A 23,838-nucleotide genomic window follows, 5' to 3' on the forward strand; every position below is an offset into this window, starting at 1 on the left:
GGAGGGACGGGGGCCGGGAGGCCGCGGACGAGGCCCCGCCCCCAACCGCCTTTTCAACGGACGCGGGCAACGGCGCAACTGGTGGGCGGTTATTGCTGCTACTCCCCGCCCCGCCGAGGAGAGAGGCGCAGCGCCCGTCGCTGTCTTCGTTCTCTGGCCGGCATGTTTGTTCCTTGCGATCATGGTGGGGGCGCCGCCTTAAAGGCTTCACTCTGCTCATGGTAGGTCGCGCTCCTGCTGCTCCTCGATGGGCTTGAGGGGGTGGGCGTGCTGCGCCGCTTCTTGGGGCCTGGGCGCTGAGGGCTTTTCTCTGCTCCGTGGGCCTTGTCTCCTTGGCTCGCCTGTGCCTGTGGGGCAGGAGAGCCGGAGCGCTTTGCTCTCTCCTCCGGGGGTTGTCCCTAGGCCCTTTCCTGTGGGGAACTGGAGAGGAGCTGCACAGGCGGCCGCAGTGCCCAGGTGTACATCGGGTGTTTTGCCCATTAAAGAAGGGGGATTTGCAGGGGTCTCTCCCAGAGCTATTTCCGGCAAAGCTTAATGCGATCTGTTCCGTTTCCATCAATTTTTCCTTAGTCCCCTGGTTTTTTGCACCTGGAGAGCTAAGCATTATGTGCCGAGCTATAGCGATATACTTTTGCTCCAGCCTTAAAATACTATGTGTCGTCTACAGGATTTGTGGTACCTGTGGGTGGCACTGGAATAAAAGGTTGGTTTTTTTCACTTAGATGCTGTGTTTTCAATGAAAAATTCCTCATTTGTGCTATATTTAAACTCCAATTAGGATTGCTTTAGGAAGTGTTTTAATCCTGTCCGTACACGGCATGCAGTCAGTTTAAGATATCCTTGAGGTTACTTTGCTTATTGTGGAGTAAGAGCTCCATTGCAGGCTGTCAAGCAGCAAACCATTATTTTTCCTATTAGTGAGACACTTTGCTGTATTATTTAAAAATTATTTAAAGATAATCTTATCGGCTTTCATGGAGGGCTGCACAGCCTGGGATGACTCTGCAGGCTGCACAGGAAGTAATTCCAGATCAGCTGACGAGCCACAGGAAATAGATCGCTGCTATTTTTTTTTTTGTCAAGGAGTAACAGGCTATTAAGTACCAGCCAGTTTGTAATGACACTCTGTAAGTGCTGCCATGTCCTCTTTCACCGTGACCGTACCAGCATCAAATTTGGTGTGTTTCTGCGATCGGTGGCAGCAGCAATTTATAGTCACAGACTTGCTTACGAATTAGAGGGAAGCAACCAAAAATTGTACTGTTGTAAATAAATGTAATAATTTCTGTAGAAAAACACAAACTCTTGAATTTCTGTGCCATCACTTTAAGTCAGTATCTGCACTGATTTGTGATAACCCGTGGCAATTCGTATGAAACTAATCCAAGATGACCTTTAGCGTTTTGATCCTTAAAAAAAAATCACATACACAGAATCACACACAGAATCGCTCGGTTGGAAAAGACCTCCGAGATCATCATGTCCAACCGTTCCTGTCTACCCCCTAAACCATATCCTTAAGTACCTCATCTACCCGCTTTTTAAATACATCCAGGGATGGTGACTCCACCACCTCCCTGGGCAGCCTGTTCCAGCTTCTGACGACCTTCTCAGTAAAGAACTTCTTCCTTATCTCTAACCTGAACCTCCCTTGGCACAGCTTGGTGCCGTTTTCCCTTGTTCTATCCCCCATCACCTGGGAGAAGAGACCAGCACCCACCTCTCTACAACCTCCCTTTAGGTAGTTGTAGGTGCTGATGAGGTCTCCCCTCAGCCTTCTCTTCTCCAGGCTAAGCAACCCCAGTTCCCTCAGCCGCTCCTCATAAGGCTTGTTCTCCAGACCCCTCACCATCCTTGTGGCTGAATGAAAAGCAATCTCCTCTTGTATATGGATGAAGCTGAGATTTATAGGTATAATATGTAATATCAACATTACCGTTAGGTGTCACTTGAGGCCTGCCAATCTCGCCGTTTGAGTGACTTTAATCTACTCTGTTCTCAAAAAGAGAGAGGGAGGAGACAAGTTTCCAAGCCCCTCTTTAAGTTTACAATGAGACAGGATTATTCACAGAAGTGGCCAGGATGCTTTTGTGGGACAGAGGCCAAAGTCTGCATTAGTGCTCTGTTAAGAAATAGTCACCTTTGTCAGAGAATGAGCAGCCACTTTGAGAAATCATGTTTGACCAGAACTGAAGGAATTTAAACTTTAGCTATTTGAGAAGCGTATTGTATTGTCCACAAAACGCACTCTAAGTCAGTAACTTCTGTTACTTCAGCCAGCAGTGTCGGTGGGAAATGTAGGTCAACTGGCGATAGATCTGGTGATTTCCACGCTGGACATGACTAAAGTTGGTTACTTCTACACTGACTGCCTGGTGCCAATGGTTGGAAATAATCCCTATGCAACAGCAGAAGAAAACTCAGTGGAGCTGAGCATAAATGCTGAAGGTGGGTATTGAATGCTGAAGGTGTTTGCAAGCTGTATTAGGTGCAAGAATGTCACGTTTACATTTTTTGTTGTTGTTACGTTTTGCTTATGTGAAAAATGTTTAAACTAAGGTCAGTAGTAACAACTTCAGTAACTAACAGATAAGAATCCATTTACACTTCACAGAGGAAACTGTTCCTTTTGTTATTTTGGTTAAATAATTTGACATATGGAACCGGGAAGAAACATTTAATTTCAACCATGTTACAGTGCAGTCAAAACTCTCTGAGCTTTTAATACAAAGCAACGTGAAGTGTGCACATACTTACAGTAAACTGCTGGAATGCAAGCTGAATTTCTGGTGTAGAAGGATATTTATCCTCTCTTCTTTCCTTCCCATCTATGTTTGCCTTTTTCCTTATGAGATGTTTCTCCTTCTAATTCTCTCTCTTCAAATTCTTAGTTTATTGCCCTGTATTGATAATTGAATTTCACTTTTTTACCCCCTTAAATCATGGAAGTCTCAGAATAACCTGTGAAACTTTGCAAAGCCTCGTGATGAGATTGAGTCATTACAGGAGGCAGATCTTTACGTATTTTTCTTCATTCAGTCCTTTGAATTTACAGCAAATGAAATTGTCCGTTGAAGATAATGAACAAAAATACGTATTTTTAACACTATGGATATGGTCCCGTATGAATTGATAGCTGGAAGGTTTACTGTCCTGAGGTTTGTAAACTGGATAAACCTGGATACTTTTAAACCCAGATTTCTTTCTTGCTTTCTTCTTACAAAACGTAATTATTTCTTCTTGTAGTGTATTCATTACCTTCAAAGAAACTTGTAGTTCTGCAGATCAGATCCCCTTTTATAAAGGTATGTAAGTTCATTCATTGTTCTCGTTTCACTATTCAGTTTGAATCGTTCCGCTGGCAAATAGTGTAACTGGCCTAGGTAAATTTTAAGACATTCAAACAGACTAAATAAGCAAAACTAGAAGAACTATGCCACATTCTGAAACATTTTGTTTAAAAAAAAAAAAGACTGAAAAAAAGCAAAATCTTTTTCTCCTTTGTGCTGTAACACCCACTGCAGTTGGTTTGGTTTTAGCTAACAAATCTAGACTTCTGTGTGCGCTGAGGGTTGAGGTTTTGTTCCAGGGCTTGGAAAACCAAAACAGCCAACCTGTGCTTGCATATTTCAGTGTAAATATGCCCTTAGTTATTATCAGTCTTGAAAATACAAAATGGCTTGGGATTTGTAATTTTTCTCTTTACAGTTATTGTCTCTTTGTGTTTGTCTCTTATTCTAATAGCTTAAGTTTTGGTGTCACTCCAATTTAATTATTTCATAGTGTCTGTATTCATTTTAACTGTATTTGTTATATGAAAAATGAAGAATGTAGAATTATTTATTAACTGGACAGGGACTGTAATTTAAAATAAGCAGAATACCATGCCAGAAAAAAAATTCATGTTGCAGTTTTTAGCAGTTGAAAGTGTGGAAAAATACTGTGTGATCCCATCTTGCTGTAAAGTTTTTGCCATTGGTATTAATGGCACAGAAAACAGGTGGTATCGCTGTTGTTAACGTGGTCTTAATGATATTTTTTATCATTAGATGTGTAGTTTTGATTAAATAAACAACTAGAGCAATCCTCTGCTGTTTAAAAATAATCTGAAGACTAAATGGCTATGAAGCAAAATGTACATCACTGCTAAACATAGTGTACCACCTAGTATTGGTGGCTTTCGGCTCTCTTTTAAGAACACAATATATTTTTCATTTGTTTTTTTTTTTTCCCCTCTGTCTTTGCATAAAGAACAAGTACAAGCCATTCTGTGAAATGGTGCTTTCTTGGGTGAAAAGCAGCAAATGTGCCAGAGTCGTCCTTCTGTCCAGCAGCCACGCGTACCAGCGCGATGATGAGCAGCTCCTTGGGTATGTTTGTGTCATTAAAAGACCTAATGAAGGTTTCTGTTCTTTTTGACAAACTGACCTATTTCATATTACCATAGAATCACAGAATGGCTTAGGTTGGAAGGGACCTTAAAGCTCATCCAGTCCAACCCCCCTGCCATGGGCAGGGACAACTCCCACCAGACTAGGTTGCCCAAAGCCCTGTCCAACCTGGCCTCGAACACTTCCAGGGAGGGGGCATCCACAGCTTCCCTGGGCAACCTGTGCCAGTGTCTCACCACCCTCACAGTAAAGAATTTCTTCCTAATATCTGACCTAAATCTACCCTCTTCCAGTTTAAAACCATTCCCCCTCGTTCTATTGCTACCTGCCCTTCCCTCTACTGAGTACTTTTGGCAGGGTTCTTTTGCTTTGTCATTAAATACTTCATATACTACTAAACCATTATGTTACACAGGATTAGTCTCTGAACTTTGTTGGTTCCTACTGTCAGAAGTACTGAGCAAATAATAAGCTGTAAGTAAACTGCATTTGGCCTGCACTGTCAGGCAACAGAGCCTCAGTTTTAACTTCTTAATTTCTTGTGGCCACAAGCAACGTCAGGGATTAGTTGCTAATATACAGGTCACAGATTAGCTTTTTAACATTTAATTAGAGTATTGGTTAGTTTCTTACCTCTTCTCCATTATTCTGAATTCGGAAGGTTTTCTTTAATGTAGTAATTTGCCATTTTTTTAATAGGAAGTTACCAATTATTAGTTGTTGAGAAGCAACTGTAAGGTTTGGGTTTGGGGCTTTTTTTGTATTTTTATTAGCTATTATCCCTTAAAAAAAAAAGGCATTACTCGCTGCAGACATAGTAATTGGTGAAACTGGTATTTTTGCAAAAGACCAGTTGTTATCCTTAGGCTGTGTAAATGTGTAGGGCCTTAAAGGAGGTTTAAGTCCATGCACGTCCCAGATACAGTTCCTTGCATTCAGTTGCAGAATGGCCAGCTCGCATGGAATGCGGTGAAAGGGACTGGTGATTATTTGATGCAGTCTGAATCATAACTTGTGGTGATTTCAAGAAAAAGCACATTTTGTTTGTAAATCATTTTAACAACCACAAGCAGTACGTCTGTTTATGTGCTTATGTATCTGGTAGTTGCTAGTTATTTGAGCCTCTAAAAAGAGAGCACCTTAGTTCTATTTGCAGCAGAAAGTTGAGTAGCTTCTACTGTTCTGAGGCTACAAACTGCTTTTTAATTTTGATTTGAAGAGGAAGGGAACATAGGTAAAATTCTTCACTGCAGGTGTGAGCTCCTGAACACTTGCAGGTTCTTTCTGTCACAAGTAATAACCTTGTCTTGTCAGCCTAAATGTATTCTGGATTTGTTTCTAGGACACCGCTACGCTACCTACTTACACCTGATCTTGAGAAAGCAGTTGGAGGCCTTATGCAGGAGCTACACTGGAAAGAAATGGAAAAAATAGCTGCTTACCCTGGAATAAATGACACAGAAAAAGTTCTACACATTCCTGGGGGTGGAATCACAAAACTGCTGTTTACTGAGAGGTGAGGTGCCTAAAGATAAGCACAGAAGGCTGGCAGAGGTCTTGTTTTTGTACTCATGTGAAATTATCTTTTAAACAGCTATGCTATAGGAAAAGTTGCTCTTATAGAAAAGGGGTTTATAGGAATAGGACTTCTTCCAGATCAAGTCCATAACTAAGAGGGGAAAAACCAGGAAATTCTGCATCATAAAGTTAAAATATGATAAAAATGTAAGTGAATGGGCTAAAGAAAATAATAAAGCCTTTACAGTTAAGATCATGATTACTTTGGTATTTGATTTGATGCAAACCGCAATTTGTAAATAGTAAAATTCCTGTACCTGTGATACTTGAACTAAAAGCCTCCCCCATGACAAACAGTTCCATCGTCAGTTGTAACCAAAAAAGCCCCAAACTGAGCACTAATAATGAGTTAAGATTTCAGATCCAGCAAACAATAAGGTGTGGGGGTTTTGTTGTGTGTGCATCAGAAGTTGCACAAAAAGCATGTTTGAGTTTCAGATTTTGGGTAGTAGTACTCTCTTCTTACGGTAAAACTGTGTTAGCTCTGCAAAAGTGTCAAGTGGGAAATGCACTTCTATTTTTGTAGCTATGGTTTTTGACATGTGTCCAAGCTGTTGTATCCAACAGCAGGAGAGTTACTAATACCATGCTTGCCTTTGTACTGACTGCAGTACAGAAACAACACACAAACACAAAGGAAAAGACCTCCCAGGGCTTTAGGGAGAAAACACAAAACAAAAAAAACCCCACCCCAGTCTTCATACCCTAAATGAACAATTGGAAATACTGTGAGAAAAGTAGTGATACACAGCCTGCAGAACTGCTGTTTGAGATGCACAGAAGGATGAGTGGTTTTATCAAAGGATCTGTACCAGTGCCCCACCAGCACAAAAATGCAATGGGAGTATGTGAAAGAGGCCCTGAATAGCTCTTTCGTGACCTAGGATTCCTGCCTCACAAAGCAGAGAACAAATTCAAGACTAAGGAAAAAAAAAACCATGAAAATGCAACCAATGGAGTCTGGAGAGGAAAAATGTATGCATGTATTTTTACTTTTTGTTTAGTTTTCGTTTTGTTTCTTTTTTTACAAGCCATATGCAGATGGTTATTGCTTTAAATAAATAAATAGAATTGTTCTGGATTTAGAAAAGAAATAGAAATGCCTGCTCGTTTTTGTTGCAGCTGTTCAAATGGCATCCAGATGGCAGTTCTTCTGAAATTCTGCTCCGAAGGGGACAACATCCCTGATGCATTTGCTCTCATTAACTATCTTAATGAATGGCTCCAGCTAATGAAAAGTGAAGTAAGTGCTATTTGATCTAGAGTTCTTGCTTTTGTATTTTCTATCCATTGTTTTAATTTTTCTTCAATCCAGAACATGAAAAATGTTACTCAGCTGGATTTTAGAAAAATGTAAAATGTGGGTTGGGTTCATTTTGACCTTTGGTCATCAAAGAGACACCAATTTAAAGATCCATTTTGATTAAAATCTCACCAGAAATTTCCCCACCTGAAAACCCAGACCTAAACCCCTGTCCCTTTGGTTCACAGGTGTGAGGGGAAATTGCATAAAGGTTTGCTCTATTTTTGATCTTCAAGTACTCTTCTCTAAATCAGCTCACTGTGATACTGACACATGGAATGCTGCCCGCTATTTTAATACCTGTGCCAGAGAGAGAATGCCATCGTTACGATAGAAAACTTAAAGAATTGTTCTGTTTTTGTTGCAGAGCAACAATTCCACGGATACTTCTTCACCGTGGAAAATACCAAGTTCTTGGCGCTTACTGTTTGGCAACGGTCTTCCACCTGCACTCTTCTGATCAGTGGTGAAGTCTGCCGTAAGTCACGTGTGCAGTCTCAGACATCCCTTGGGGAGGGGATTACGTTGTACTTGCCAAACAGCAGCCGCCTAATTTGTTGTGTACATAAATTCTTTATTTAAGAAAAGTTCCTTTCACATACGTTGGGTAGTTAAAGAAATTAAGGTAATTTTCACAAGTTGACCAAAGAATTATGTTTTGTACAGTTGGTTATTGAATAACTTTGGTTGCATCTTTTTCTAATAAAATATTTTTTAACAGAACTGTTCCTTGTGTTTAAGTGTTATCGCTATGGAAAAGCTTCTGGTGCACCTTCTTAATGCAGCTGAGAACTTGAGATTGATGTGCACGCGTAGATTTTTTTCCTGAAGAAAATCCCCTACTGTTCTGTGTCAACTGTGGATCTTGGCTTTTTTTCAAAACCTCCCTGGTGATGGAAGCAAAGCTCTGAAGTGACTCCTGCTTGCGTTTTCCCAGTGCTGTGGTGGTCACTTCAACTGGGGAGGCTGCAAGCAATACAGCAGCCTGGTCGGTCTGTTCTGGCCTGCTTCTGTTGTGTAATTTCCATTCTGCTTCCAAGGGCTGCAGCTGCTGAAACTAAAGCTTTCTGGGTAGATGAGCCTTCTCAGACTGGGTTGATGATGAACAGAGTGCTCTGAAACATAAAGGAATTAAAACATCGCCCCGATATCGGGTAGTCTGGTATCTGTATGTTTTGTAAGCTTAGTCAGAAACACTACTTGTGTGATAATTCAGGTGTTCAATGTTTGTAATGGGACCTGTTACATTGTTAATCTGTGTGTTCAGTTTTGATTCTGGAAGCGTCCGGTCACATCAGCTTATTCAAAGTAATTTAAAATTTATTATTTCTGCCTTAAGGCTTATGAATTAGTAGTAGACATGACTTTTATATACAGGGTATATTTCTAAATATTTAGTCCACAAAATAGATTATTTTGGTTTCGTGGTGGTGTCATGCCAGTAGTACAAATGATGAGGAAAGGAACAGCAGCAGTCCTGAAGAAGAGACCTGTTAAAGGTGTAGAGGTAAAATTCAGTAGTCAGCTTTGCCTGAAAGCTTGTGCCTGTTGGTAAAGAGCGGCAAGTTCAGTCTACTCAGTGAACGTGTCTGATCACCCACCTTGGCGTAGGTTAACAGGAAACAGCAGGAAAAGGATTCTGTGTGAGTTGGGGGAGAGAAGCCTGTGCTGTTCCAAACTCAGGAACTGGGAAGGTGTTTGAACACCAGTGAGGTCAAACAATGTAACAGAGAGGGACAGCAGTGCAGAAACCACTAGCAGGTGATGGCAGGCCATGGATGGGAGAGGGTGCACTTCCATGGCTGGAAAGTGAGAATTAACCAAAATACAGTTTTAGGAATTTCCATAGGTATGCAGACTAATAAGCTGGTGAGTCAAAATACAGTCAGGGAACACAGACAAAAGGCTGCGTGTAGCACAAGGCAAGTCTGATACACCTACAACTAGTTTGGAAAAACTATTAAAATCTGAGACAAGGGCATAAATCGCTGTGAGGCAGACAGGAGAAACGAGTGTGCTTGTCTCTTTATTCCCAACACTCGTGCTGTGAGGGACAGCTCAGCTGCTGTGTGACAGAAGTTTCTTTCAGAAACAAACTGGTCTTTGTCACAGAAGCCTGAGGTCGCTGTGATCCTTTTGCTGAGGCAGGTGGGCTCTGTGTGGGACCGGTAAAGACTGCCTCTGAGACTACTTTTTTCTCCTCCTCCTCCTCTCCCCCATCATCCCCAATTCAGTACCTAATGGGTATGTGTATTTAACCAGCTATAGTCCAGTCCTGCACACTGACTTTCTAGAAGAGAAACGCTCAAGGCTTTCCCATTCCACATTTCCTGTGGAAAAGGTACTGGGTTTGGCCCTTGTGGTCATTGAGACAAGGGGAGGGCTGCTCCTGGGCCCGCGCTTGACCTGTGAGCAGGTGGTGGTGCAGGCTGCTCTGCTTCCACTGCCTGCCCTGGGATGCTGGCTGCGAGCCCAACTGCTGCACCCCCCTCGCCTGCCTACCCTTTTGCACACCAAAACCTTGCTGCAGAATGAGGTAGTGGTTTTGTCCTCATGGTAAAGTGGGGAGCACAAATAACAAGAAGTACCTCTGCAGCATTTCTCTTAGGAATGGAAAAACAATGGCAGCCAGTAACAGTAAATCACAGCTTTTCCATTTGAAAATCTGAAAGCCTGTCTAACTCCCTTTCCTTCAGAAGGCAGCCCCTTCCCTTCCTTCACCTTTTAAAATACATTTTCCCAACAGCAGAAGAATTATGGCCTAACAAAACATGTGCACCTGCCAGCAGCTCCTGGGCCAGTGAGCCAAGGCTTCTGCTGTGACAAGGCAGCCCTCAATAAAACCAGAGAATGCTCAGGTTTTGGAACTGGTCTCTCTTTATCCCTTTTGCCTACCCAAAATCAAATTCAGTCAAACAGCTTAGTCAAGGGAAGTCATTTAAAAAACCTTGAGAGCGAGGAAATCAGCATTTTGATTTGAAGAGTGAATCCATTGTGCAATAAGAGCCACAGTACGTTCAGCCCTCTACACCCCAAAAATAAAACAAATTAGTTGCATATTTATCTGTGATCGCAGCAGGTAAAACAATGAAGCACGTGCACGTTTCCAGTAGTTGTACACCTTATGCTTACTCGTAATTCAGAGAAGACAAAAATAATGAAAACACAAATCGTAACTGAAGGTAAAGTGCAGGAATGGCTGAAAGCTGTCCTATAAAGATGCATCAAATGGTAAATGGGCCCTGTTCCTGGATTCAACACCAACAGAGTTTATTGCAGTGGTTTTGGCCAGACCTTGATCTCACATAAACCCTCCTGCTCTCACAGCTGCACCGACTTGAAAATAAAAGCTAAATCAACTCCTGATGTTGTTTGCTCCTCCAGCACAGGCCAATACTGATCATCTTAAAAGAAATGGAAATAGACAAATGAGAGACTGAGGATTTAGACTGTTTCAAGGTGGTGTCAAGTATATACTTAGTTCAAGTAATGGCATTAAGTACCTCTTTGACTCAGCTTCACATTGAAGTTAAACACAACTCCAAACATCCTTGCTCTCACAAATGAGCCTTGAAACCAAGTTCTGTTAAGACTTGAGGCTGCTGCTCATTTTAGCAAAAATAGGTTTAGTTGGCCTAGATTCCCCCCCTCGTCCATGCTTTACCTTCAGCAACTGTGAAATTTGTACAAAAACCCATTACAAAAACATGCAAAGTACAAATTAGATACAAAACCCACCAGGTTCAGACAGTCATACTGAATGTATTTTTTTATGAATGAAGGTTTATCTGAAACTGCCAGCGAGCACAGAACATAGATCAGCTCTGTTACAGTAGGTACAGGGCTGAAACCCCATGAGGCTGCCAGGAGAAGCCCTGAGAGCAGCACTCCCGTTCACCCCTTTCCAATCCTGCTGTTCAGGCTGCGCTGGGGAAAACACTGACAGGAGAGGGGAGGTGCAAAGTAAAACGCTGTACATACAACACACTGTGATGGGACAATCCCAAACCCATCGAATTGAAGACACCGGTCACCTTGTGTGCTTTGCACTCGTCCCTCAGCACCCGTGAATTATGTGACCCTAGGGAGGGACACTGCATATTTCCCATTTTCCTCCCTTTAAAGCATCACCAACAAAACCACTTTCCCTTCACAAAGTGACTCTGAACGTTTTGTGCACGTTTTATAGCGAACATCAGAAGAATTTCCAAACTCATTGGTCAGATTAATAAAATAATATCCTCAGTGGTGTTATTATCAAAGAAATGTGCGAGAGCTCCTCCCAGCTCCAACTACAATGCTTGGCATTAATATTTGCATAAAGCCCATTCTAATCATTTTGCCATGTTCCAGTTAGGACAGGGTATCGGGAAACCTTGAGGTCAAACATTTCTTTTTCCGCAAACCAGACTCTGAACAGTTTCTCCCTAACATAATGCGCACACAACAGCGTATCGTCAATTTTAAAAAATATTTAATGCTGCCAAAAAGTATAAAAATACAGTAAGAATGGCAGTACAAACCAAAATATTTCCTGATTTCTTTCTTTTACATCTTTCTACATTAATACAGGCATTATAAAAACACAAGACAGCAAATTCTTTTGTTTTGCAAAGTAGCGCGCTGCTGGTGGTCTTCATCCCCTCGATGCGGTTTACGCTGTAAACAGATAACTGAGGTCTTCTTGGTACTTAACAGACCTCACTCTTTGTTCCCGAAGAGGGGTTCATGTCTCGCTTTGCATGTCAATAATTTGCAGTTTATAGCTGCAGAATATTCGCAAGTCCCGAAGGCTTAGGTGTCAGTCAGTCTCGGCCTGCGACATACAATGCAGAAGAAAGTCACCGATTCAGTACACAGTACGGGGGGGGGGGGGGGGAAGAGAAGAAATAAGGACAGGGGGTTTGCAACTCACTACAAACACCACACAGCTCCTCACACACTCCCTGTAGTAACCACCGTTGCCTTAGCAGGGCTACAGAAGGCTGCACCTCAAAAGACTACAGTCACCCTCCTCATGGCTTTGTAGGCCAGGCCTGGCAGAGCAGCAGGGAAATGAGGTGTTAGGCAAAGGTTTCGTGCAGTGAAGAGGACATCCCACCACTGGACGTGCTGGTCTAAGGGGAGGGAAGGCTCTGCGCCCAGGCACACGGGAAAACACCTTGGTACTTAAAGGTAAGAGTAAAATGCTTCTGAGGCCTGCAAGCACTACTACACTGATTCATAAAGCAGCTTGCTTACAGCAGTTAAGACACGCTAAACAATTCTGCCACATATTTATCCTTCCAATTTAAATAAAGACTCGGACAGAGATGCAATTTTGAACACATTTATTTTTTGTACATAAAAATGAAAGACTGACCTAAAACTTTGGGAGAAAACCAAAAAAGCCCAGGAAGACTACTGTGTGTTACGTCAACTGTGCAAATTTCACCCTCTGACTTAAGCCACGTGGCCATGCAGAATATTTCTTTTGTCATCGTTAATTTAGTTTCCTGTGCAGTCCTCAAGTGTCTCAGGTTTCATTATAATGCCAAACAGCAAACTACATCATTTGGTTAACATTCATTAAACTTAAAGCTAGCCAGGCTCTTGGATCGCCCGCACAACCCAATCACACGTACATGCGTACACCTTTACACCTCTTCCCTTTTCAGCGGGACGTAACTGATGCCAGTGAACCATTTTCCTCCAGGCTTAACAGAACAAGCTAAGTTTCACTTGTCACATCTTACTTCCACAAAATAAATCTGTTTGGTGTTTTTTCAAATCGCTTGCGCGCTGAATTCAATTATTTGACTTAACACATTTCAAGAAAAATACAGCTGTACCGTCCCCGAGTGGTCTGCCCCTGCACCAAGAACACAAACAGAAAACCTAAAGGCCTACTGCAAACCCCTTGCAGCAGAGGTCCCCACATTTGTTACTGATTTTTAACATAAAAACATGCATGATTTGTACAGAAGTGTTTATCTGAGAGTCAAACATGCTTTAATCAAATTCAAAGAAGTCCACTATGCACCAAGTATTTTGACTGATGTATTTCCAGAACAGAGGGGGAAAACCCAACACAGGGCGCTCCATTCCAAGTGTTAACAGCACTTTAGAAGCAGCACAGGACCAGCCAGCAGCTTGCCAGAAACTGGGGTGGGGGGAGACAGGAGAGGGGTCAGAAGGCACCTCCTTCACTTCTGCTCTTTTTGTGAGCATTTGCTATGATAGAGGTCACTGGGATCAACAGTTTTGGCCCATATTTGTTCCCATTTAACACCCAAGTTGTGCAAAACCGCTGTGATTTTGAATCCTACAGAATAACAAAGTATCACAAAGGCTCAGTTTGCAGTAAACAAAACAAGCCTCCCCCAGATTTTGGCTCTGAAGGATTACTGTGGGACCAGAAAGAAGAGTTTTATCTCAATTATCTCCTGGAATGCACTAAGGGATCTAATGTTTGATTTCCCTTCTAGGCCCATACTGCCACGGACAAGTCACTGCACAGAACAGTTTTGTCCAAGACTTGTACTGGCTCATGGTCCTTAAATTGTTACAGATACTTCAAATCACGTAACCAACTCAAACGTTTACAGATCAGCTGCTGACTGTGCCAGTCCTGCTTTATTGCAGCAAGAAGGTAACAGAGCAGGAGATGGTGTAAGATGGACCCTCCCGCCATGCCTCACCCAAACAAGAGGAATGCCTGCTCAGGAGGAGCAAGAGCACAGAAAAGCCAGGATTTAGAAGATGGAATCAGGAACAAATTCAAGTGACAACTTGGCAAGACACAGCTCAGTGTCTGCACAGGGTGCTGGTGGCCCAGGAAATCCTTCTCATGCAAACAAAGGCGATAAATGGCAGTGGGATTTCAGTGAAGGTTTCGCCTGCACTTTTTCCTTAGCTGCTTCTAAGTATTTAGAATAAAATCTGGAATATTTCTGTTAGAAAAGCATTTAATTAAATTCTATGTGTTCCTCTAGAACCAAAATATCTTTGTAAGGCACATACATTTACACTTACAATCAGTTACAGCCAATACTGAAAAACCTACCGCCTTCCCAATTTAAAGAAAAAAAAACAAAAAAAGAATCTGTTGCCAAGCCTCTTGCTGGCTAAAAGTTACTGTGGTTGTAACAAACATTTTAATACACATAAACTGCCTGCCCATGCTGTGTCACAGCCATCAGTAAGTCATTTTGCTATTAGAGCTGCATAGCTGGTCACTAACGCCACAGGACAAATTGTCTTGTTTTACTGCTACACAGCTTCCCAAATTCAGAACTGTATGTTCCAAGAAATGACACTTGTTTTTCCTTATCTGGGCCCTCAAGCATTTATTTACTACATAAACAGCACAGTCCAAAATAGTACTCGCTATTGTGAAATGAGAATTTCCAAGAGTAAACTCAGCTTAGCTTTGCGTAGTACATGTCAGACTATGTGGGCCCCACGCCTGGTATGTTACTACGAAGCTTCAACGTACTGGAAACCTTTCAAGTTAATTCCTTTGGATAAGGAGCAAAGTAATTCTCCAGTTCCTTTAGTATTTTTCAGCAGTAAATCCAACAAGTGGATTTAAAGACAAAAGGGTGGGGGAAGGAAAAGCCCCCATATCCAACAGAAAACCACCAAGCTGGGAAAACAGAGGAAGAAAACACGACTTCTCTGAAGTCACCCAACAAAGCAATGCTTAAATAAATAAAATCCAGGTTTCAAAGTGCAGTCCCATACTACAAGCTTTGAGGTCTCAGCTTGGATGACACAGCAAGCTGTGTACGGCCACATATGATCTCTGTATTCAAAGAGAATTTAAAGGACAGAAAGGGATTTGTGTTGAATCACTGTTTAGAAAGTGTTATTGTCCTGTTAGTGGAAAGGGAGTGCTCAATAATTTTAAAGTGACTGTAGCATAAGTATTATGCTTATGCCCAAATTATTAGCTTTTAAGTGTTTTAAGCCATGCCTCTAATACAGGGAACCTGAAAAGCAATTCTAGACTTGGTGAAGTTACGGAAGTGGCTCATACGGCCAAAAACACCGGGTACGCGAGAGCACTACCAACACTTGCTTTCTACCACAACCACCTTGGCAGCCCAGCCATAGTTTCCTTTGATGCGCTTTGTACAGCTATTACTGATGAATGAACGTTACTCTTTCTAGCAATTAAAATCTAGAGAGACACAAAACATTCTGCTTCACATTGAATGGAATGTCAGAACCTGAACAATGTTGGCCTTCAAACAGTAGCTGAAGTTTGAACACATGAATCGCTTAACAGCACGCTTTTCAGTGGGGACTAAGTTCTCCAAAGCCTTCAAAAAAAAATCTGATTTCAAAGCCATACTTAAATAATGAAAACTACAAAAAAAATAAATAAGGAATGCAAATTAACAGAGTAGAAATTGGTAAGTGCTTCCTCAGACCCCTAGCTGCTCATATCATCAATTTGAGTCAAAATATGGGGCATGGTTGCACTAGTATTTTCATGCACAAATTATATTTAGTCTCAAAATGAAATTCTTTTTGGTCAGAAATTTGTACAAACTGAGTTTTTAAAAGTACAGTGAACTACAAAAAGATTAAATATGCAATTATAAAATATATTTATCCTAGGTCATAAGAATATAAAATGCTTATGCTCATGTCACTAGTACAGTACACGTTACACACATTTAAGGATAACTTCTTTGCATTAATAACGTAAATGATACAACACTGTTTATTGCTTATGTCAGGCGTGTAAATTTAAATCCAGACAGCCTTCAGTAGCTAAACCTCTGCGGTTCAGGGTTTGCTTAAGAACCGGGAGAACACCATTTTAAAAAGTGTATAAACAGTTGCAGCAAGTTTGTACCTACTCATATAAACAAAAACACATCCACTCTGTTGAGGGGCAGCAGTTCATTGTTATAAGTACCTGCAGTGCAGTGGAAAGTCCTGAGATGTTGACATGGGATCAAGTTTGCATCACTTCTCTATTTTATGTAACGGTCTGTACCCATTCCAGGTGAAAGGAGGTTACTGCTTAAAGTCTCACCCCTATGGTCATTAACTTGCAGCAAAATGAGCTGCTGGAGCAGACAGGCTTACTGTTCACTTACAAGGAACGTTTTTAAAAAAACTTTCTCCATAAAGTATAAGCGCCAACTAAAATCAGTGTACCAAACCCAATCTTAGTGAGAATAGGTTTCCAATATAACCACCTTTTTCTTTTTCTTTCAGTCTCATTTAGCTTCTGCCTCATCTGCTGCAGCTTCTGGGCTGTGTTAGCTTTTCTGTCCTCTCGCAGTCGTTTTCGGACAGTACTAAAAGAAAAAAGGTAAATCTTAAATGGTAGAACAGGAAAAAACACTACCAAAATATTAAAACAAACCTCTTCCCAACACACTCCTAGTAGTTAACTAACCCACCAGTAGCATACGGCAGAAACATGTAAAATCTGAACCAAGCAATCTTTATTCTGTTTTAACAACCTTGATGTGGACAGTTTCAGGTCAGTGAAGTCCCAGGAAGGAAATGACGCATGTAAAGGCTTAAGTGGTGCCCGACCTATGTGTTCAACAGGGAACAGGGGGCAGGCCCAAGCGACACAGGGCCTCAAGGCCCAGCAATTTGGATGGCAATTCCCAATACAGCAGCTCACAGCTGAGGCATTACTAACTCATAAGGCAGAGAAACTTGAGAGGTAAATTCACATGCCACAGCTAAACCACAGAAATCTATTCACAGTGGTAGTTTTAACACGAGTGGAGGGTCACAAATGGCTTCAATGATATACTTGCAATCACCGTATAGAAAGCTGTAGGTGAGAAAACTTTGCTTCTGAAGTATCTATTTTTTGAAGCGTAAGTTAGCATTGCATATAAAAATCAGTATAAAATTATTTTGGGCACTTTTAGGATCTAATTCACACTGCACAACAGAGCTCACAGTCTTGTAGAAAAATACTTTCAAGCACGAGGTTTCACTGCTTCAACCACAGATACTTGGTTTTCTTCTCTTGACCTTTAAACAATAAAGGTTTATTACAAGAAATAATTGAAGTTGTATTTAAAAAAAAAAAGTAAAATCAGACAGTCAAATACCACCTGTCCTTTCTCTCTACTGAAGAAAGATCTTGAAGGTTTCTTATGGTAAGAAAAGCATACATTAATTCAGCCTCTTGAGAGTATCTGCCTTCTAAACAGTCCCCTCACTTTGCCTACCTGTCAATGTTTCCATCTGTGATATCTTGAGCTTTAGAGGACAGGTCAGTATTTATTTTCTCCACTTGATCTTTATTCTCCAAGCCTATGCTGTTCCCGTTGTACTTCTCTGTGGTTATTTTGGTTGGGTGCGGAGGAGACTGCTCAGAACTTGGTGCCTGGTCCTCCTTAGAGAGCTCCTTCCACCGTTTCTGCAAACAAGGAGAACATATTTCAAACTTCCCCCTAGCACTGAAAGCCCCCTTTGCCCAAAACATCTTCCTGCAGAAAAGCTGCAGAAGCAGATTAAAGAAACCGCTAGATCAGGGGGAAAAAAAAGAGGTAACAATTGCTAGATGAAGAAATAAGGCTAGCTGAAGATGCATCTTCTCCAACAATGATGCCTTTTTGTATTTCTTCAGGATGATGCTATGTGAAGGCATGAGGCCACTAAATCTGGGGTTTGTGCTGTCCACAGTAACTCCACAAAGCAACTTGTCTTGTACAGTACCGCACTGTTCAGCACTTTCCATCTCCCTCTGCTCTCCACAGACCCACGCTATGCTGTTACCTATCATGGTTCCAAAACACAGTAGGACCAATAACTGCCTAAAGAGAGAACTAGAAAAATATACAGCCCTAATTTAAAAAGAAAAAAAAATCTATGCCAAAGCTGTGGTCTATTTCACCTGGTGTCCCATTAGCCCAGAGATCTACTGCATCATGAAACAGATATTTACCTTCTTTGGAGAAGTAATCTGAAGTGAGATGCAAGAAAGAAAACAAAGATCAGAAGAACACCTGGTTTGCCAGATCTCTGCCCTAATGTGTAACCATCCTAATGATGACTAGTCTGAAGGCTTTCTTGCAACATTTCATGCAGAAAAAAACCCTAGAAAGGTAATAGGAAGGAAGAGAATTGGCCCTAAAAACCAATCAGTCCTTTTCTTACACCAACCAGCCAGCCTTTAAGGATATAGAATAGCTTGAGGGAAAAAAAAGTCAGCTACTTCTAAATGTCTGTGATAAGAAAGATGAACTGAAAATTGACTCTTCACAAAGCGAGTGTTAGATTCTCAACTGTCAAATTAATTCAAGACTGCTGGTCTAAACTAAATATCAAACTGAGACTTATTTTAAAAAACACCCATCTACTTATAAATTAACTGCTGTCAGAACGAGCTTTAACGGCAACCCACTCCTCCATCACAGGAGCTTCCAGTACAGATCTGATATTCACAAAGGGAGTTTTCATGCACAGAAGCCGTCACTCTCAGAGGTTTTCTTTCTTTTGTCTTAAACAAACAAACAAAAAGAAACAGCCACTAAACAAAGGGAAATCCACTTAGCAGCTCCATCTCATGTCACGTAAAAAGGCCTTTTGGAAGACCTGGTTGTGTCCATAAGAGGCTTGCTGCGCAAGATAAATACTGATTCCATCTGGAGTGATAAGCCACACAGGAAGAACTGAAATCAGAGACAATTTTACTACTCCTGTCAAACAGAAGGTATTTGCCACCAAGGATTTTATTTTAAGCACGTAAAAACAGTAGCTCAAATGGCTGGTAATTTTAAGTATCTCTGACGACACTACACAAGTGGTAGAACTGGTAAAATAATGGACAACTTGGAGCAGACGGACAAGGAGGACTGGGTTGCTAAGTTACCTTTGCCATTTTACAATAGTACCTGCAACTTTACAAAAAAGACCAAGAAAAATGTATCTCGGGAACTGAAGTACTACACTGCGTCTTGTGAAATTACGTCTGGAAGAAACAAAGAATTGACGAAGTTTGGCTTAAGAAATACAATTGTCCTTAAAATTATAACCAAAATGGCTGTGTAAGGGAGCTCAGACTTAGGGCCTGTATTGCCTCTTGGAATGAATGGACACAACAGAAAGGCACGTTAAGATGCTCAGCTGAAAGAATCGTGTGAGTGTCAGATACAGTTTCCGGATTCACAAGTTTCAGTACAAAATTATAATATTCTTGTTCTCTGCAATACACATTTACAGATCTAAGGAATTCAACCTTCTTTGTCCTATCAAAGCCAAAAGCTTGTTTATCAAAGACCACTAATTTCAACAGATTTTTCTGAAAGAGCAATGGTAAGTTATTCCACTATGTTGTGGAAGCAGTATTAACTTATCTTTATTATGAAGGGATTCTATAGCAATTAAAACTTCAATCCTGTTCCACCTCACCCATTTTATACAGTGCAGTGCTGCAGTATAATCACGAAGCAATTGTTTCAGCTCCAGCACTACGCAGTGGCACACCAACCACACACCTCTGCAGGGCTTCAAGGCAGCCTAGGCCAGAGTCCTATCCTTCCTTTTGGGTACAGGTGGAAATCCCATTGGTGTTAAACGAGGGGAAGAGACTCCTTGCCCGCCCTGATACAAGCACTGCAGTTGCAGCCACCAGCTGCAAACACGTGAAGGTTCCAAGTATACACTGTGCTTTTCTGCACAGTGTACTGACTTCTAAAATCCACGGAGACCATAGAATCATTGAATGTGCTGGGTTGGAAAAGACCTTTAAACATCATCTGGTCCAACCCCCTTGCAATGAGCAGGGACATCAAGCCTGGCCTCAAATATCTCCAGGGATGGGGCCTCCACCACCGCTCTGAGCAACCTGTTCCAGTGATCTACCACTCTCATATTGAAGAGCTTTTTCATAATATCCAACCTAAATCTACCCTTTTCTAGTTTAAAAACATTGCCCCTCATCTTATTGTTACCCGCCCTAGTGAACAGCTCTTCCCTGGATTTCTTATAGGCACCCTACAGGTATTGGAAGGTCGCTACAAGGTCCCCCCGGAGCCTTCTCTTCTCCAGGCTTAACAACTCCAACTCTCTCAGCCTGTCTTCATAGGAGAGGTGCTCCAGCCCTTGGATCCAGCCTTTGTGACCCTCCTCTGCACATGCTTCAGCACTTCAGTGTCCCTTCTGTGTTGGGGGACTCCAGAGCTGGATGCAGTATTCCAGGTGGGGTCTCACCAGAGCAGAGGGGCAGAATCACCTTCCTCGATCTGCTGGCCACACTTCTTTTGATGCAGCCCAGACATAGGAGATGAAGATTTGAGTAATGTTGTACTAGAGAAGCATTCAATGGCTTCATGCCCTTCTCATCAGTAGCAGAGAGAAGTAAACAACTGTCACATTCTGGACAGTACAACTGTTCCATATGGGGGAAAAAAGTGATTTAGCTGACCTTGAAAGGAAAAATACTTCCATTAAGTACTGCCAATTGATTTTCTGCACATGACCCTGAGGCCTAAAGAGAAAAGCACCAAGACAAATGCCTGCACTGCAGAAAACACTGGTTTAAGAAAGAGCATCTGAACAATTATAACAATAGTTAAAAAAAAAAACAAACCACAAAATGAGAATGTGCCTTCCCAGGCATTCTCTTAGCGTGAGGATGTAACATACAAACATGACAAGCAGTACTCTGAGTTGACAATGCTCCCCGCTACCCAGAAACAAAAAAATCCTGTGACTTAGATGGGTAAGTGTGGGAACCAGAGCTGCTCACAGGTTGGAGCATGGCTTTTTAAAAAGCAAACCAGAAAAATTATTAGAGAATAACCTCATACCACCAGAAACAGCTCCCAGAAAACAAAGAGGCTAAATTGCTGTTAGTGTCAGGATAAATCATGCAGTCTCCTAGGTACATGGCGTAGGTGTCAGAGTAGCAGCACACCACCTAGGTGTTCATTAGTAGCTGTCCATAGTAACATGATCTGCATAGCAGATCAAGAAACATTTGCCAAAGAGAAGAATCTGACAACTACCAGAAATACGGAAAGAAGAAATGTGTTTTAGCTTAGCAGTTTCATTCATTATTTTAAGAAATGAACAAACTAAAAAAGCCCTAGCATATGAAAGCAGAACTGAGGTGGTTTCGCAGCCTCTTCTCTCAGTCCTCCCTCCCACCTAGCCCCAGTCATTTAAAATGGCTGTAGCTACTGAAGGCACTTTACTAATAAACGTGATCTGTACTACCAGGCAGCCTTACTGTTAGGAAAACATATAGCACAGATTAAGAAATCCTAAAAAGATCCTTGATACTGGGCATCCCTTTTGCTTTTCAGTACTGAAGATATCAATTTAACCTTTTTTGTTTTTAGACATTTGTACAGACAAGTTACTTTTATATTTTATCTAAGAGGGGAAAAATACACAGAGTTAAAAGTTTAGCTGATAGAAGGCACTGATCAGATACCCTCTGATACCTTCTAGGCACCGACTGAAAAAGGCAAATTATCTAAATCCTACAAAGTTACATGTTTTAAATTAGTTCAGAGCTCATTTTTAACTGTTACCAGTCTACAGTTTATGTTTAAAAACACAGAGCCAAACATTTACCTGTATAGTTGAATCTCCCATTATAAATTTTGCTCCTTCTATTACAGCCATATATGAAAATCTTAGTTGATCAGGAGTCTGAATAAGTCCCATTCGATATTTTCTCATATCCAGTAATACCTTCTTAATATCTACAGAAAATGGGTCTTTTTTTTCCATCTGTAAAAAAGTTACATCAGAGGTATCATTGCCATTGACGAAGAGACAACATATAAAAAATAATCATAAGTAAAAATTAGATCTAAAAATTTATTTCCTCATACGATGTTTCTACAGTTACACACAAAATTAACATCTTAAATTATTTCTAATTTTTCTTTTTTTTACAGGAAAAAAGCAAGCCATCAGATGAAAGCTTATTATGAGCAAAGCTTACTATGATCATGTATTAACCAACTAAGTCAGTACCCTAATATCAAGTATTGGCATGTATTTGTACTTTGAAATAGGACTATAAACGTCAGAAACATAAAGCAGTATTTCCTACTGCTTCTGAATTTGGAATCACCGAATCGCACAGAATCGCAGAAGGTGGCAGAGTTTTCCTTATTTAAACCAGAATCCTAATCCAAACAATGCACACACTTGTCTCCCCTCTCCATTCATGGGGTGTTTTTAACCACGTATCTGCACTTGTTGTAATGTTCACTTTAATTTGTCCAATATTAAAGTATACTTGCATCAGAATATACACCTATGTTTCTCAAAATGCAGAAAAAAGAAAAATTGAAGGAAAAAAAATAAAAGTAAGTTGAGGACCTAACCAAACCAGAAGACAAGCATCTTATAATTTAAATTAAATCCTATTTCACCCAGCCCTGTGCTGTACTTCTCACTACTATCAAGCACAGCCTAAGAGAAAAAAGTCTGGTGTCCAGACTTCAGAATCCAACAAAAATTCAAAGATATTTTAAATATTATTTAACATTTAAAGTTCGCTCAAGTCATGAGCAATTATAGCTGATGCCATTCACTGAGGATGCAAAAAATCTATTAATTGATGTGCTACTGCAACTGGCTACCAAGCTCCACCTCCCAGAGGGCTGCACAGCTAAGGAAGTTCAGCGCCATCCTCCGTTACACGCTGCAGATCAAGCCTGAGTTCTCATCCTAGTCCAGACACTGATTTTTTTGCAACCTTATGAAAAGGGGCCTGTCAGACTTGCGAGATATTCCACGCCTAGAGAAAAAGAATTATTCCGTTGTCTCAATATATTTTCACAAGCCTAACTTTAAGCTTGTGTTAAATAAATCAATCAATCTCAACCTTTCCTAGACACACCTGACAAAAAAGGAAAGGATGCCTATTATTCACTTACAGAAAGCTTTGAAAATGTGTAATGTACTTCAAGATGGATTTGTAAATGTATTTCAAGAGCTGTGTTGTCAAAACGTGAGAAGAAAAAAAAGGTATGGTGTCTTAAAAAGTTTTCACTGGGACATCCTTAACTTAAAGGCTTTTGAAGCCCTCTGACCAAAAAGCCCATATTGAGAAGGGAGGCAGGGTGTCAGGAAAAGGCAAGGGGTGACAAAGAAAATGCCCCAACACTTACCAGCACAAGACAAGTGTCTACTAATGAAAACGTGCCCGAACGTCCTATCCCTGCGCTGCAGTGAACTACTGCAGGTCCATGCTCAGGACTTAGTGACCCAGACTCTCTGACTTTAAACAGGAAGTTCAGGAATGAAGCTGGGGATTCAGGAACTCCGAAGTCTGGCCACGTTGTATAATGAAAATGAAAGATCACCCTGGAGTCGCCACTCTAGAAGTGAAAATAAACAAACAATTTAACGAGAAGAGTACTTTTGTTTAGTTAGCACGCATTTCCCCAATCTAAATCAATAGCTATTTTCTATTTTAAACCTCCCATGCAGACAAACAATCCAGTAACTTGTTTCAGGTTGGATGACAACCAACAGTGCAACCTGAAGTGCTTTTTCAGCTGAGGTGGTATTTTTTCCCCTTTGCAATTATGACCATACGCATTTTTTGCTTCTTGTCAAACTTCC

At 41.1% G+C, this 23,838-nt stretch overlaps 2 protein-coding genes across 2 annotated transcripts; one reads left to right on the top strand and one right to left on the bottom strand.

Moving 5' to 3' along the window:
* The first annotated feature begins 159 nt into the window (after positions 1–159).
* Positions 160–7,990, top strand: PSMG2 (proteasome (prosome, macropain) assembly chaperone 2). Its single transcript, XM_010194046.1, is given in 8 exon segments — positions 160–196; positions 199–221; positions 2,277–2,448; positions 3,247–3,305; positions 4,252–4,370; positions 5,734–5,907; positions 7,092–7,212; positions 7,640–7,990. Coding segments are annotated over 8 exon segments (795 nt in total). The 5' UTR covers positions 160–162; the 3' UTR covers positions 7,733–7,990.
* A 3,739-nt stretch (positions 7,991–11,729) lies between these two features.
* PTPN2 (protein tyrosine phosphatase, non-receptor type 2) lies at positions 11,730–23,591 on the bottom strand (the record flags this gene model as incomplete). Its single annotated transcript, XM_010194047.1, has 5 exons — positions 11,730–12,088; positions 16,470–16,571; positions 17,472–17,662; positions 21,829–21,987; positions 23,382–23,591. Coding segments are annotated over 5 exons (684 nt in total), but the record flags the coding sequence as incomplete, so codon positions are not given.
* Between the last annotated feature and the right edge of the window lie 247 nt (positions 23,592–23,838).

This window comes from Mesitornis unicolor, unplaced genomic scaffold, assembly GCF_000695765.1.
Source record: "Mesitornis unicolor isolate BGI_N332 unplaced genomic scaffold, ASM69576v1 scaffold31701, whole genome shotgun sequence".
Classification (NCBI taxonomy): Eukaryota; Metazoa; Chordata; class Aves; order Mesitornithiformes; family Mesitornithidae; genus Mesitornis; species Mesitornis unicolor.